At 39.4% G+C, this 16,276-nt stretch overlaps 1 protein-coding gene across 1 annotated transcript; it reads right to left on the bottom strand.

The window, feature by feature from the left end:
• Positions 1-1,320: 1,320 nt before the first annotated feature.
• ccnb2 (cyclin B2) lies at positions 1,321-15,540 on the bottom strand. The gene is made up of 9 exons (XM_039773730.1): positions 15,384-15,540; positions 5,363-5,479; positions 5,148-5,264; positions 4,591-4,740; positions 4,343-4,501; positions 4,021-4,257; positions 2,615-2,755; positions 2,195-2,305; positions 1,321-1,580 (listed from the first exon to the last, which is right to left on the bottom strand). The coding sequence occupies exons 1-9, from the start codon at positions 15,405-15,407 to the stop codon at positions 1,470-1,472; spliced, it is 1,167 nt and encodes a 388-aa protein (XP_039629664.1). The 5' UTR covers positions 15,408-15,540; the 3' UTR covers positions 1,321-1,469.
• Positions 15,541-16,276: the final 736 nt, after the last annotated feature.

The following is a 16,276-nucleotide window of genomic DNA, read 5'->3' on the forward strand; positions in this document are numbered from 1 at the left end:
TCAATTCTTGGCTCAGTTGTCCTTTCCAGAGAAAATCTGGGAATTGTGTGTATCCTGACTGCGGACCCAGTAAGATGCACGCAGAAATTTCAAGTTTCCACACAAACCAATGATCCTGAAAGTAGTTAAAAGATGTTAAAGTGCTTGCTTTAAAAATAGATTTCCGGATTCTGAAATATTAAAAATTCAAACAAAGTATCATTACAATAAAAAATAGATGTTTAGTTATAGTGTGAAATACAAAAAATGTTTCGTGATGGGGAATTCAGCCCCCAAAAAACTTTTAGAAACAAACAAGAGACACTTTTTCAAATTATACCCGAGACGTTCAAAGCAAACCCTAAAGTCATTGGTTGTCCCGTTTAAACCAAGCACTGAAACCGGTCCTCCAAGATCTCCTGGAATTGCTATCCAGGTAAAATGGCGACACATTTCACTCTTCTTGATAACCTGACTCAAACGTACGTTTAATGTAAAAAGTCAAACCCATTCAGTGAAAGCCTTTACACTCGTGTGAAATGGATTGGTGGGCAAATTTTTTTTGGATATGGGACAAGAAGTCCACCCAAAAGTCACCTACTGAACTTTAACATTGTGTTGCTTTATGTTATCTGCTGAGATCCTTTCATTCCTTCTCCTTCCATTCTCTGCATTTCCTTTTGAAACACTCCGAGTTATCCGTTTATTGATACGGCTGAAACAGTCTTCATCCCTCATCCCCTCGAATTTGGTCTTTAGTGTTTTCGAAACCTCTACGAATGTCTGATGCTCTTGGTCTTCAGTGCAGGAGTAACTGGCACAGCCTGAGAGCAAAGTCTGAATTAGCTACTAATTGGGTCATGGCACCTGTACACGTGGGCAAGCCATCCATACAAGTATTCCTACTGGTGCTGTCTAAGACTACTAGAAGGTCCTACAATTTTCTGGCACACGTTTTGTTTTGACACGGCTGGTGTGCATTAACAGGAGGTTCAATTTTGTCACACGCGATGGTTTAATTGCGTCCCATTTTTGTAATGCGACAAATGTTTCACGCATCCCCATTGTTTGTATCGAATTCTGTTTTGTCATGCAAATCTTTCAGGCGTGACAACGGAAAAAGCTTCCATGGTATAGCGTGCACCACACCCAAGAGGACGGGGCTTTAAAAGGCCGATCTCAACTGTGAAGTCTGACGTCTCTTCCTTTCGTCTTGCGAAAAACGTCCAGGAGCGCTGCAGGATTACTCCAGAACGGCACTGCTTTGCTACGTTTACCAGAAACTTTCATTGGAGACATTTGAAATTTAAAGAGGGTTTGGGGAAAAACCAGCTCTGGGAGGGGAGAAAAGTGGTACTCAAGTTTATTTTACAAAAGGATAAAACTGAACATAAAAACTTTAAAAGTCTATTTACATCAGAAAAACCATTGCCCATGAGAATTTAAAAGTCTGTACAGAAAGTGCATTCAGGAACTGGGCTAACGTGGAATTAATTCCTTTTCAGGAGAGGTGCAGCAAGTTCCTTGATAAAAGTTGATTTGAGCTCTTGGATTGTGCTGATCTTCAGGAGTTTGCTGCTCGAGTATTTGTTCTTCACAGCCTGAAAGAACCAATGCATGTTCTTAAAAACGCCACAGAACTGGCACAGACCAAGTGGATAAGATAGACCTGGAATATTAGCCCCACCCGCCCTCGAGTAAATACATACTGAACAATTACAACAGCCTCCTCCCCAGGAGTGAAAGGACTTTTTTTTTTACATAAAAGTGGTTAATTGGGGGCTTGCAAGTGCCCCAGACATTCTCACTGCATATAAAATTAATATTGTATACCAAATTCCAAAAATGTGCCCTTAGTTAAATCTTACTTTAAAGGTAGGACTCATTTATAGGTTAGGTGGGTGTGGGCTCGTTGATCCACAGTAAGCAGTGCAAGGATCAAGTTAAAAATTTGTGGTCAGTACTGCCCAGAAAGTGTACCACCTCTACATGTAATAAATGTAGGAAAGACATACAGACCACCAAAAATGGCAGTCTGAAAATAAACTGACATTTAAAGTCAATCAAGCAACAATTTCTACTTGCCATTCTCAAGCGGACATCTTTAAAATCTCACCCTAAACTGCCACTAGCACACAAATCTACAAAAAGGTCCACAGCGACCATTCATTAGACTTTGGTTACATTGTCTTCAAGTATAAACACTTCTGCTTACCACATATTTTGTGAGGCCTTCATTTACTTTGACCACATTTTTGGCCATGTGCTGTATAATGGGCTCTAGATGCTCAGCGGAATAGCTGGTATAGCACACCTGCACTGGTGACTGTAAGGGAAGATCAACAAAAGCATTACTAGCTAAACCAGGCCAGCACAAAATGTCCACTCACACCAACATAAACCCATTTGCCGCCTTATAAATATCATGAAAGTTAGCCTGTACTAGGCAAATTGTAAATTCCACCGCCCCCTAATCCAAATGTACCCAAATGAGGAGCAATGCAGCTTCTGTGCAATGGAAAAATTAGGAGGAAAACTGACAACACATACAGGTCAAGGAATTACAAAAAATTAGAGATTTTGCCAAGTGTCCCAAAGAGACGGCAGAACCAAAACGTGTCACAAATGCACTTACCCATGTGCTACCATCCAGAAGTTTTTGGGACAAACACAACCCAGCAGCTGCAATTTCAGATGGATGATAATGGGCCATCTCATAATCCAGCAAAGTAAGTTCCATGAGGTATTTGGCAAGGGTATGCTTTTTGGAATCCGCCTTAAAATTAAAAAAAAAAAAGTTGTACAACTTCACTTGACTCAAGACACAAATTAAACAAGGCTTAAAATTTATAAAACTTGAGCTAATGCAACACCAGAGGACACAGTAAACACCAGCCTTAACTTAGAGGAAACATCCAGTTTGATTGAAGACTTTCTTGCATGTTGAAATCTACTGCAGATGACACACCCATGAAAGACCCAACTCTGTGTAACGTGGCACGACAACTTTTGAAGTATTTGGGTTTCTCCACCAGGGGCCCAAATCACTGGACATGGTCATAAAATGGCAGTTGCATTTATAGGCTAACCAGAGATTTTAAAAAACACCCCACATGAATGTTGCCTTCCAGGAAATGCTAGTGTCTCTCTCACAAATTAGGGCACCAAGAAGGTATAGGGATAATTAAGGATCAAATTTTCATATTCCCAGTTGGAAAGAACCTTTGGAAATGGAGGCCCTTTGTTCAAGGGACTATTTTTGAACCCTGCCTTGGAACCAGTTTGAACTGTAAAATTTGAACTTCAATTTTTGTACATTTAACGATTGCACGTACAGGAAAGCTCTCATATTTGCAGTGGGAAGAGGATTAGTGGATAGGATGGACTCTGGGATTTAGAATCGCATATTTTATATATATATATATATATATATATAATTATGAGGACAAAAACTGCTTTGTTAATTTCTCTCATTACAGATGCAAACATTGTTTTACAGGTCACATTTACGACAAAGCAATGGAATTACCAAATAGGGTTAATATAAAAAAGTCAATTTCCACAGCTCAGCTAAGCATATTTCTGTACAACTTTAGCGTGACACCGACTACCACCTAAATTACAGAGATTTATAATTTTATACACCAGATTTGCGATAATTTGACCCTACAAGCGTTTCCTATGGTCTCCAGTCTCCTTTGCATTAAAAACTCCACTCACAGCAGGCACATGTAAAGGACACTTTGGTGTTAAACAAATCAAGAAAGATGGATGCATACATTACAGCGCCACTAATCTTTAAACTATACAAAACTGAAAGCCAGACTAGAAGGGGAAAAGGGGATCTAAATGGAGCATAAACAATAAAAGCTACAAATATACTGCTATAAAAAAACAGCAGGCTTTGCAGTTAATTCAGAAGACATGAAAAGTGGGGTACAGAGAAAATGGAAAGACGGCAAGGATTTATTGAATCATTCATATTTTGATAGGAGTAAGAGGACACACACGTTGTGGAAGTCTCCCAAAATAAGTTCTTACATTGCCAGCCTTTGAGGCCCGTCTGAGAAAGTGTGGTGGAAGAGGGCGACCCAATTCATAGTTTAGAACTTGGAGGATCAAGATTTCCATTTCATATACTTGAGCTTTAGAGAAGGTGTCATCAGTAATGTATACAAAGTCTCCGACTCCTGGGGGATAGATTTCTTCATACTTCGATGCAATGAACATAGCAGTCACACCAACCAATTGCAGCCTCTTACGAGAGACTGGCTGACTCTGGTAAGACAAAACATCAATACAAGAGAGTTAAAACAACATGGCGGTCTGTGCCACTTCAGGGAAGGCTGAAGTGAAAACCAACCTGCAGAAACCGATCCAGTATAGAAACTGTCAGGTAGAGGGTTTCCTGCAGAAGCTGAAACCTCGAATGGACCTGAATCAGCCAGTCCAGCAAAATTGCTCGCATACGTTCATTGATTTCCTGACCCTCAAGAAACCTTGGGCGAACAGACTGCTGCAGCTTTAAAGGAGAGACGAGAGATTAAAAAAAATAAATAAAATACAGACTTGAGGTTTTGTTAATAATGCAACATTAGCGAAAAGCTGTACCTCAAGTTGCCTTAAATACTGGTAGATATCCTTCACATACTCAGAACAAAGCTGAGGGTTTTCTGCATCATTGACATCAATGTCATGCACATTCAGCAAAGCACATGAGAAAGCCTGGCAGAGCTCTTTCTCAGGGTTTTTTGTCGATGTCTGCAATACATGAAACACTGTTACCAAAAGCAGTTATGTTAAAAATATCAAGGCATAGAACTGATACCCCAGCAAGGAATACTTGTGCCTAAAAATTTCATATGGACACTTGACAACTTAGTTGAGACTTTCCTTGCCTTTTAGGATAGGCAGCCTTAAAGATACAAGAAAAGTTCCAAAACAAGTCGTCAGCTTTGATAAGTTTTTGGGGAAGGGGAGAGAAGAGACCACACACCCCCAGTTCATATTTTAACACCAACTAGCTAATAGAATCCCCCTCCCAACAACACTAATGAAAAGATCATGGGGGGGGGAAAAAAAAAAAAAAAGGTACTGCTTTACTTGCTTACGATCTGTCAGATTGGACAGAGGGTCTTCAGTAATGGCAAGGAGAGGACTCAACTTACTGGGACAATATTTTTTGTTGCAGCCGCCCTCTGCCTTACAGTTATATTTACTGTGGGCTTGGTTGTTGCTGCCACAGGAGGTCCCTTCACGACAGATGCTTTAAAGCTCTCCGTTTTCTAAGAGTGGGAGGAAAAGAAAAAAAGGTTAACGTCAGTCATGCAAGTTAAAAATTGGGCACAAGCGAAAGGAAAGCCTACTATGCTGGCATACTGACCTTCACCAGCCCTCCTTTGACACCAGCACAGTTGGAGAGTTCACCCAATACAGCTCTTTTCATTTCTCCTTGAGACTTCAACTTTGGAGCCACCATGTTTTCAACATCCCGGACATTCTACGGAATAGAAAAGGCACTTACTTCTATAGAGCTTTAGTACAAGTCAAATATGCACAAATAAAAAATAAACCTGAAAAGCAGGAGGACGAAAATCACCTAGAACAAATGTGTTTTTTTTATATACATTACACATACACACAAACTAGATGAACATCAAAAATAGACAAACCATATGGAGCGCACACGTTTCACTTTTGAATTACTTGATATATGAAATCAGTTTACGAGTCTACAGGAAAACGGTACTAAGATTTGTAACAATTTGTACCACTAAGCCCAGTTAGGCAACTGTGAATAAGAAATGCTGCATAAAAAAAATCGGGTGAAAGTTCTCTTGCCCCATCAATAAGAAGAGTCGCCAGATTAACAGGCCAAAAGGCCATATGCACAATAGAAATATCACTACAGACTGAACATTAGAGTATAATTACTAAACGAAAGAAAAGGTTTATTCCTACTGAAAGATTTAAAATGCAACCAAAAAAAACCATGTCCAGCTACAGCAGAAAAGCCAATACGGTACTAGCCAAGATCAGTAAAGAGATAGGGGGGGGGAAAAAAAAAAAATCCATTCGGAGGGGCAGTAGCACACAACTGAACGAGTTGTGTTGTTCATTCTTTTGATGCGTGTGTATTCCGAGTTGTCTAAACAGTCCTGGCTTGTGGGCACTTACTGGTGTGGCTGGCCGTCTGCTCGTCTCACTAATCTATGTTTTAACCTTGTTTTTATGCATTAGTTTCTTTCAGTGGCCACTGTCCTATGATCGCGATTTTCTTGCTTGCTTTCCTCTCAATTTTCATCACTTGATGAGACTTGTGAACCTCCACCTTGGTTTTATTTATCTCCTGACTTCACCTGGACGCCGGTGTTCACCTGTATCAGTGAGCTGAATGCCTCTTGCGGACGCAAAACGCACCAGCCGTGGAAGAAGAGCCAGTATTGTTGTTAAACAATGCCGACTCAAGTCCCAGAGCTTGGATTCCAGATGCCTGCGAGTCGTCTATGACCCATCTTCTCCTGCACAGGACTCCATTCATGGTCCATGGGTGCTGGATACTGAATTTAACTTCTCCATCTCAAGGCAGCATCACTCTTCCTCTGTGTGCTCTCGGAGTTAATCTTGTTGCTAGTTTTTAAATCTTTACATGGGTTTTCTCCTGCCTATTTATCTGAATTGTGTGCTTTACACCAGCCATCTAGAGTGCTTAGTACGTGGGACAACAAGACAACTGACCAGAAGATCCAAGTTTAAAACTAAGAGGGACAGACAGGGCTTTTACAGCTGAGGCTCCTCGCCTGTGGAACTCTTTACCTCATCACATAAAGGAGTCGTCTACAATTAAACTGTTCAAAACGAGATTAAAGGCTCATTTCTATTCACTTTCCATGACCTTCAGTAATACCGATTGTGATTATGTAATCTCACTTCTATTTTTCATTTATGTTCTTTTCATGTGATTTACGTTTTTTTCCTTTTTATTGTAAAGCACTTTGGCCACAGCATTCCTATGTTGTTTTAAAATGTGCTATATAAATTGACATTGACTACTGCTGCTTGAATTTCTGCATTACTAAGGCGGCACTAAGCTTAAACACTAATTCAATTTATTAGTTCATTAGGCACAATGCGGTTTGCCAAATAAACCACCAGCAAGTAAGGGTCCCAAAAAACTTTTTACCTGGGTCTTGAGGTTGCTGTAAGAATCCTTATTAGATTCAACTGTACAAAATTGATTTATAGGTTCCTTGTTAAGCTGCATGTTGATGTTATTCTGTGGTCTTGTTAACTCTGAAGCTCATTATGGAAAGGCAGTCCTGAAGGGGCTGGGGCTTACATATTACTTGAAGTGGTTTGCATTGTCAAATCAGGTAAGCATTTAAACTTCATTCACGTCCATGTACACTGCATATACAGGAATTGTAAAAACAAAACACACACACACACACACACACACACACACTGTTTGAATCAATTTGAATTTAGGATTGATCAGCTTTCAGTTTCATTAAAAAAAAAAAAAAAAAAAATTGAATCTTAGTTTCAAGATCAATCTTGTGAATCTTTCCTACTTAATTGCTACATCTAGATTTTTTGCTTATCTTTGTTTTTCACGTCCAGTCCACGTCCCAGTACACTCATTAAATCTTTCGGGTGGGGAGGTGAGGTTTGAGCACTTTACTACGAGTACCCCTCACTGCAGGACGGAGACGGGGCAGACACGGAGCTGGGTTCACACATCTAACTATGCAAAACGCAGACAACATTACGTGGGCTTTCGCACTTGCCTATGTAGGTGCAGACCCCTCTGAACTCTGCTAAGTCAACACCAGGCTCCCACCCCATGCACCATATTCTGACTGAGGTCTTGCAAGCACACGGGATGCCGGTCACACAGCAACCTCACTGCACATACAGTATGCAGAGCGGCCAAGATAGCGGGCTATTGTTCCAAAAACCTTTCCAGCATTCCCAGTGCACGGTTGCATTGCATGACTTCTCAATCCCAAGTTTGTATGTTTCCAAGTCCAATAAATTACTTTAAGCATGCGCCTAACTGTACTACTATGGTGAAAAAAGTTTCCAAAGGCACCTCATCTGTCCAGACGGTGATCCCAAAATGAGCATGTATGGAAAGCAGGTCGACATGAATTAAACAAGCTGTACAATATGGGTCAATAGCAGTGTTATCAGTCAAAGGTTGGTTCGTTATCTTTTATATTTAATTCATCCAATGCCACTGTCAATAAGCATCAGCTCTAGATGCCCATTTTAAAACACTAAGTCTGAGGAACACATTTGAGGCTTAATGCGAATACTACTTGCGGATAACTGAATATATAACTGGTAGAATTATGGAAAGACACTAGTCTTCACTGTATCTTTAAAATCTTAGGATTAGTAAAAGTTAAAATGTCCAATAGGGGAATGAACTTGGATGACAGTTTAGTTGAAGGGTGTCTACATGGAAATTCATAACACAAGAATAGGTTATTGAACAACAAAATCAAAGTGTTTCTTAAATATTTGCAAGATGAGACGTTTCATAAAAGTAGACACCATTGCATTTTATTAAGACAAGGAGCCCTGCCATAATGTGTGACAATTCATATGTAGTTAAAATTATGGTGAATTTTGAATGAGTGCAGTACTGTGAAAAAGTTAAGAGCACTGATATTTTGGTCCAAATACTGATGCAGACCAATTTCTTCATAGCACATACATAGTCATATAATGACATTTAAGAAGTCACTATGTAGACACCCATCAAAATGTTACTGAAATGTGTCACATTGATGTTGTTCTTTACGCATGGTTTTAAACCCCACACACATTCAAATATCAGTGCACACTAATTCAGTCAAGATAAGATAGGCATCAAATTGGGACACAAGTACCAATACCCAGCACTAGTCCCAAGGCAAAGAGCAAATCCCCAAACCCTTCCCCTGGTCTCACAGCTGCTATGCCACACAGTTGTGGAGGGTTGAGCATTTGGGTGGTAGGTATGGAAGGGCCTCCTTGAAGTGAATATACACATTCAGAGACTCTGGGGGAGGTGGTCCCCTTGCTGCTTAGTTTGATGCAATACAAACATTCAACTTCGTAACCAAAGGGTAGGAACCCACTTGGAGTTCAGACAGCCCCAATAAATGACCGAGTGTGAAGCACTTGGAAAAACTCCCATTTACTTCTGGTACCAAAAAAAAAAAAAGTTCCAGTGTACCACACGACCTCCAGACATCTACTTAGTCAAGCACACACTGATGATGCCCTCTCGTTTATGTACTGCAAGTTTAAAATAATGCAGTGTGCCCAATAGACTACACCAGGCTTGTGATCTTTAAAAACTTTTCAGAATCATAACCGGTATAGTCGTTTCAGATCTGCTGATTTAAGTTTCCCACCCCCAAAAAAAATAGTTCTATTCATGAGTCTAACAGAGACAGCAGATCACAAGCCAAAAGCTACAACAATGCAGATGAAGATCTAGAGAAGCAGCAGAGGGGTTAGCTCTAAGCCTCAACGTACAAAACAGGCCAATAGCAGGTGGTTTCTTCATTCACAAAGTCCAAGCCTTGGCCAGATTTACACTCCATGAGCAAAGGGTGGATGTGTGCAGTATCAATATTATCCCACCCATTTGTTAACATGGAAAGTGAGTACTAAGACAGCAAGCAGTGCTCATAGGTTTTGCCTTTTCACATTTAAAGCTAAACATCTGTGGTGGGTGAAAGCCTCAATATACATGCTGCTCCTTTTCAGTTTTTATGTACTTCACCAGGAAACGCTTAGACCTCAAGTTAAAAATTTACAATCAAAATTGAATTACTCATTTAGGAAACAAAACCTTGTACTTGTGGTCACCAGGCATATCTTTAAATAAATAAAACATTCTTTACAAATCCTACTTAAGCAGATTGATATTACACAACTCCAAAATCTGATGGGGCATGAACATTTTCCAAATGCCAGACATGTTTTCCAGCACACAAGCAGCAATCCTAAAATATGCTATCACTCCACACCCAAGTTTAAATTGCAGCTCTGAAAAATAACTTTACATCAACACACACATTTCAGTTTGCAATCACAAAAAAGAAAAAAAAAAAAATATTGAATTTCAAGTTAGAACTGCTGGTACAAAACAGGCAATACTAAAAGCAAAACCTCCATGAACATGATAAAATGTAATAATTCAGTTACAAGTTATCAAAACAAAAAAAAAGTGATGTATACAGTAGAGATAGGCAAATTGTAATGGTGTTGGAGGGGAGAAGATGCATTTTATCATTTCACTGGGGGCAGGTGACAGGATTCAGATGAAGCTAAAAGCAGCAAGACGACTTCAGCTCTGCTTTCACCCAAAATGCTTTAAAACATCCAAGGAATGTACTTCTACTCAGTAAAGAAATTAATTTGGACAGCAGCACTCTGCTTCCAGTCCTCATTTGGAGCGGTTGGAAGCAAACATGGACCACTAGATTTAGAATGCAGCACTTAGGAAGTTCAATTAATACTCTAAACCAGGGGTCCTCAATCACGGTCCTGGAGAGCCGCAGTGGCTGCAGGTTTTTGCTCCAACCCAGTTGCTTAATAAAAAGCACTTATTGCTAAAGTAACACTTCTGCTTCACTTTAGTGATTTCATTTCAGCCCTTATTGCTTCATTTTGTCTTAAACAGCTATTTTAATTGCTCCTTATCATCAAGAACATGCAAATGACGAGAGAGCAGCATTTCTCCATTTAGCTTATTTACATTTACACCTGTGTGTGTTTATCTGCACTCTTGGGTTTAAATACTTGGAAGAAAAATGAAGAGAAAAAAGTGAAGGACTGAGAATTACTCATCCATTTTAGCCTTCAAATCATTTGCATGATAGAAAGGGAAAGAAAATCTAGGATATGAGAATGACCTGACATAGCAGAGTTAATTTCATAGCTTTATTGGCAAGAATTGCTTCCTAATTAAGCAACCAGGTCAGAACAAAAACCTGCAGCCACTGCGGCCCTCCAGGACTGGGATTGAGGACCCCTGCTCTAAACCCCACTTTCACCACAGGCACCCTGCCTTGCTATATACCACCACAGGCAGAACCAGAGCACATCTCTCTAGAGCAGTGGCTCCCAAACTCCGTCCTGGGGACCCACTGTGGCTGCAGGTTTTCATTCCAACCAGATTCACAATCAGTAATAACTGAACTGATCTCATTTAAATTAGCTGGTCTTTACTCTTATTCTGCATTCAGAAAAAACAGTATGTTTTTTACATTTATAAGACATTTAGAAATACTTTTTTTCTAAAGCTATAAATGCTTAAACTATTGTGGTGCTCCTATTAATTTTCCCCTTTTCCCATGTAGTTTACTCCCTTCATGTAACCCTAATAGTGACAATTAACCACCGTAGACACCCAGGATGATTCAAGCTGCAAGGACTTCAGTGTCAGACCCGCTAATTAGTAAATCAAATAACCAGAACACCGGGAAAAGCAGAACAAATCAGATTAAAATACTGAAAAAAACCACACAACCCTACATATCCTCCATATAAATGTTTATTACATTTTAATAAAAGTCTACCAAACTTAGTTTGTAATTTCTACATTGACTCCAAAACACACAAACTGGAAAATAATGACTCGCTTAGAGTCCAATGAAAAACGGAAGTTGGTTGGAACAAAAACCTGCAGCCATAGGGAGTCCCCAGTACAGAGAAACAGCTCTGGTGGATTCAAAAATTTTCAGATTTAAATAACCACAACACCCCTTGTGGGTCTCCAGTTATGAAGGAGTTACATCTGTTAGTGTTCAATCAGTTTTTATGCAAGGTGGAACTTGGGAAATCTGCAAAAATGGACAATACTTTTATTACACAGAAAAATCAGTGAAGCATTACTGTACGTTAAATCACAAATACATGTAGTTCAACCTTTAAAGCCTGTGTAGTTCAATCTTATTCTCACACATCTTAAGTATTTGATGACACAGTACCTCATGGACTTATTAATGGCATAATTATAGCATAAAAATTTCTAACAGAAGACCGATTCCTGAATACACACGGCTGGCATCTCCCAGTCAGTTTCTTCTGGGGCACCAGTTTTACAAACATGAGGTTTGATCTTGTGGCATTCCTGGGGTTGGCTTGATTTGTGCCACTGGATACCTTCAGTGATATGTGCACAAGAAAGACTGAAAACGGTGACAAAGTGAATACTGCGCTAGGCCTCGGCATTAATGACAGCTGCTATCAATTCATCCGTTTCAAAGCTACTTTGCTTTGTTTGTAACTAGATGGGTGTTGCTAGATAATGAACTGAATTTCAGGGTTAAGTTACCTTTTGGATTTAGTCCTCATTTCTGTCTGTGTGACTGCTATGCGACAAAATCACCTGCTCATATTAGCAAATTATGACACATTAAGTGTTTAACAGTGAAGGGGAAAAAAAATGATTGGAAAGACTGATGGAGTGCTCTTTGAAATACAATTTTACTGTGTAGATATAAATAGCTTAACAGTTCCTTAGTAGAATACAACCATAAAGCAATTTCTTAAACTTGTAGATTTCAGTTTTAAGAGCAAAAAGGCATCCCATATTACTGTCAAAAAAATGTTCTCTTGTTAGTTAACTTAATTTACAAAGGACTCTTATGACCATTAAATATGTGCACAACAGTTTTAAAACAGATTTGTCCAAGATCCAGGGGGTAGGGGAGAGAGATTGGTTTGTTTTAAAGTCAGATCTTGATGTACTGGAAGACCCCATATTCATAAAAAGCAGTCAAAAAAGTACCCTTCAGAACTGGCCTGCCTTCATAAACGTGAAGTGTTCGGTCCCTTTTAAATAAGCTGGATGAGCAGTTGCCAGACACAGCAAGTTCTAGTACGGAGGCACTTTGGGTACTATGGAGAACCTGCTTACACTTATTTCAGACACTATTTGAATACCATTCAGGTTTCATCTGATACAATAAGGGGGACTGGAGATTTTTGTGAATGAGCAAGGTTTTAAAAAAAAAAATAAATAAATAAAAAGCCACCATAAAACTAAAATTGGGCATCCAGACATTGAAATACTGACTGAATTAGTCCACGTTACTGCCTACGGAGAGAAGAATGAGGCAACCCAGCTCTGCAACAGAAATGACCAACTCTTACCAACGCTCGAATGATGAATCTGCCCTACAATGAAGCAAATACCAATCAGTATACTTCATTTGTGCACACAAGCTGGAACTAAAAACAGTTCATCCAACCCCATCTTACTGTTGCCTTAAGTAAGGGCTCTTATACTAGCTTGGAGGTGTTTCATATTTACATATTTTGTTGAGCTATCGGAACACGGCATCTCACTACAATTTGTAATGTATGTATAAATGCAACTGATGAAAATTTAATTAGTAAGCGAGGAACTCTTACATCAAATCATTCCTTTGACAGAGACGCACCACACCTAAATTATGCCCAACTACTTGTAGTTTGAACCAGGGATTTTATATAAAAAAAGCCTGCTGTATATAGAAAGCTTGCTTTCAACCGATCAGCCCTTTCTATCGGTGCAGTCCACATCCCCCCTCTCGCACACACACGACGGTAATAGAGAATCAAGCCGAGGCTGTCATGCAATAAACTCCAATTCAAGACTAGCTTCCCTACTCTCAGAAAGGTTTCTTTAGCCTCTCTACGCATTTTACATCATAGGAGGTTTTGTAGTATTGATCTTAGCATGAAGAGACAAGGTACTAACACTAGGAATCATTTTAAAAGTTAGAAATAGAAAAAAAAAATGGCATTAGGGAGGTTTTAAATCTTACAAACGGTAGAAGAGAAACCTGGAAAGACTTAACAGCCAATTACAAAAAATCCAACGAATGGAACAAAAACACCACACAAGAAGAGCGGCCGGTACTTGTGTCATAAAACAGACAGCACGGGCGGCAGTTCCTACCCATTCTAGTTTTGGGCTCCGGGGATTGCGTCCCAGTTGTTTAACTTTTGGAGTTTAAATTAGACTGACCTACCCCAACCACAAATACTAACCTTAAAAAGTTCGTGAGGGTGAAGCATAGCTGCCTATGGGTTCCTAATATTAATGTCCCTTTTGGGTGCCCAATATGAAAGAAGATCCAATTTGTGTCACGATAACAGAAAATGACATTCATTTAGTACACAAATACTGTTGGGAGATCTAGAACTAGTGGGTTTCCTCCGGGCACACTGGTTCCTTCCCACAGCACAAAGACATGTAGGTTAGGTGCATTGTCCATAGTGTGTGTGTGTGCCCTGCGGTGGCTGGCTGGCACCCTGTGTTGGCAACAACAAAAAGATCATCTTAGCGTCCCCGTTTAATTTTATGCAGTTTGTTCAAGGTCTTTCATATTAATAGTCCCTGTTAATGCAGTCATCTGAAGTTTTGCTCCAGTGAAGGAACTCAAGGTTCCGCAAAGTACACCGAGGCCTAAAATTTCAAAACTATCAGTTTGTCGTCATCATAGACTCATTACATGGCAATAGCGATGCTTATAGCGTTAATCTGTTCCCGACCATTATACAAACACGAAACGAAGGCCATTTTCTTTAGAATCTCCTCGACTTACGTAAAACCACAATCGCGGATTCTACTAAATGGGTTTGTTTAAACTGCGTCTCCCCCTAGAAACCCATGGGTACAACATTACTCGCCAAATACAAACGCCTCCGTAGCATAAACGCACACAATGAAAAGGTTACAGTATCTCAGTTATTTAGTTCCTTAAAAAAAAAAATCCAAGCGTTTAAAAAGATACTTGAACTGGATTTGTTACGAAAGGCGAGGTAATGCAGACTATTTTCTATAAAAAAAAAACAAACATGAGAAGGAATGCTTCAAAAGTGAACGTGCACAAAGCGGCTTCACTGGATTTTAAAACCCCTCAACTATTCCCCATTAGTCTACACTGGGCCACTCGACACCAGCACAGTATGGTGGAAATGTCAATGTCAAAATTTATATAGCACATTTAAACAACATACGAATGCTGTGGTCAAGGTGTTTTACAATGATAGAATAAAGGAAAAAAAAAAAACTTACAATTAACATGAACAAATAGAAAAAAATAAAAATGAACAGAAATAAATAGTTACATGATTACAATGAGGAAACCATCAGTATTACAGAAGGTCACAGAATGCAAGTGAATAGAAATGAGCCACTAATCTCGTTCTGAACAGTTCAGTTGTAGACGACTCCTTTATGTAATGAGGAAAAGAGTTCCACAGGCGAGGAGCAGCAGCTACAAAATCCCCGTCTGACCCCCTTAGTTTGGTACGAGGGACAACAAGAGACAACTGACCAGAAGATCCAAGCACTAGATGGCTGGTGTAAAACACACAATTCGGAGAAACGTGAAAGTACTTACAGCGGCACGGGTCGCCAGAGTCATTCTCCTCCAAATTCAATGCCGTCACCGAGGGGAAAAAAGACAAAACACACAAAATGCACTGCGTGTAAACAAAAAAATCTGAAAACAAGTAAAACACCTGGCGGCACCACATTCAAATAGCGCTACTCGCGTTCTCATTGGGCGGCGCGTCATTGCCACTGCTATCCAATTGGAGGGCAGAGGGCGCAGAAAACGCATCTGCTAGGTAACGTAGATTCAATTATTCTCTGGATTTTTTTTTTTTTACGAATGGTAGCGCTAATATGTTTCTAAATTGCAAACGAACCCTTAGAGATAACTGTTTTTTAAATTAAGAAACATGATGTTTAATAAACAATAAACTCGCGTCAACTATCTCGCGAGTTTTCAAGTAACGTGTGGCTGCGTGGTGAAGAAATGCATGCTGGTCTTTGAAGTGTTTATTGCGAAGAGGACGCCCATGTGACGTTACTTCGAGCGCGTAACAAAACTGCTTGCTGTTTACTTCACCGGTGCATCGATCGTACCGGAGTCTTTTTCAGTGATAAGCAACGTACAATAAGCAGAATTTGTACATTAATGTTAGACTCTGCACAGTGAATACGCAACGACGCCATAGATGGGTAGATGACACTTTACATATGGGAAGCCAAAATACATAATAATAATAATAGTAATGATAATAATAATAATTTATGGTAATGTCATGACTTTGTAATCCAAAGCTATGCATAAACTCGGATATAATCACAACACCATGAAATGTGAGTAAATATATATATATATATATATATATATATATATATATAAAATTTTTTAATCATACAATTTATTTTATTTCAGTGACGCGTAATAATAATTGTTTGCATTTATATAGCGCTTTTCTCACT

Source organism: Polypterus senegalus, chromosome 12, assembly GCF_016835505.1.
Source record: "Polypterus senegalus isolate Bchr_013 chromosome 12, ASM1683550v1, whole genome shotgun sequence".
NCBI lineage: Eukaryota > Metazoa > Chordata > Cladistia > Polypteriformes > Polypteridae > Polypterus > Polypterus senegalus.

Coding starts and splice junctions, on each gene's coding strand:
- ccnb2 (XM_039773730.1), bottom strand. CDS start 15,407: ATGACTCTGGCGACCCGTGCCGCT. Junction 4,741..5,147: donor CAACAAAAAATATTGTCCCA/GTAAGTTGAGTC, acceptor CATGTATTGCAG/ACATCGACAAAAAACCCTGA. Junction 4,258..4,342: donor TACTGGATCGGTTTCTGCAG/GTTGGTTTTCAC, acceptor TTGTCTTACCAG/AGTCAGCCAGTCTCTCGTAA.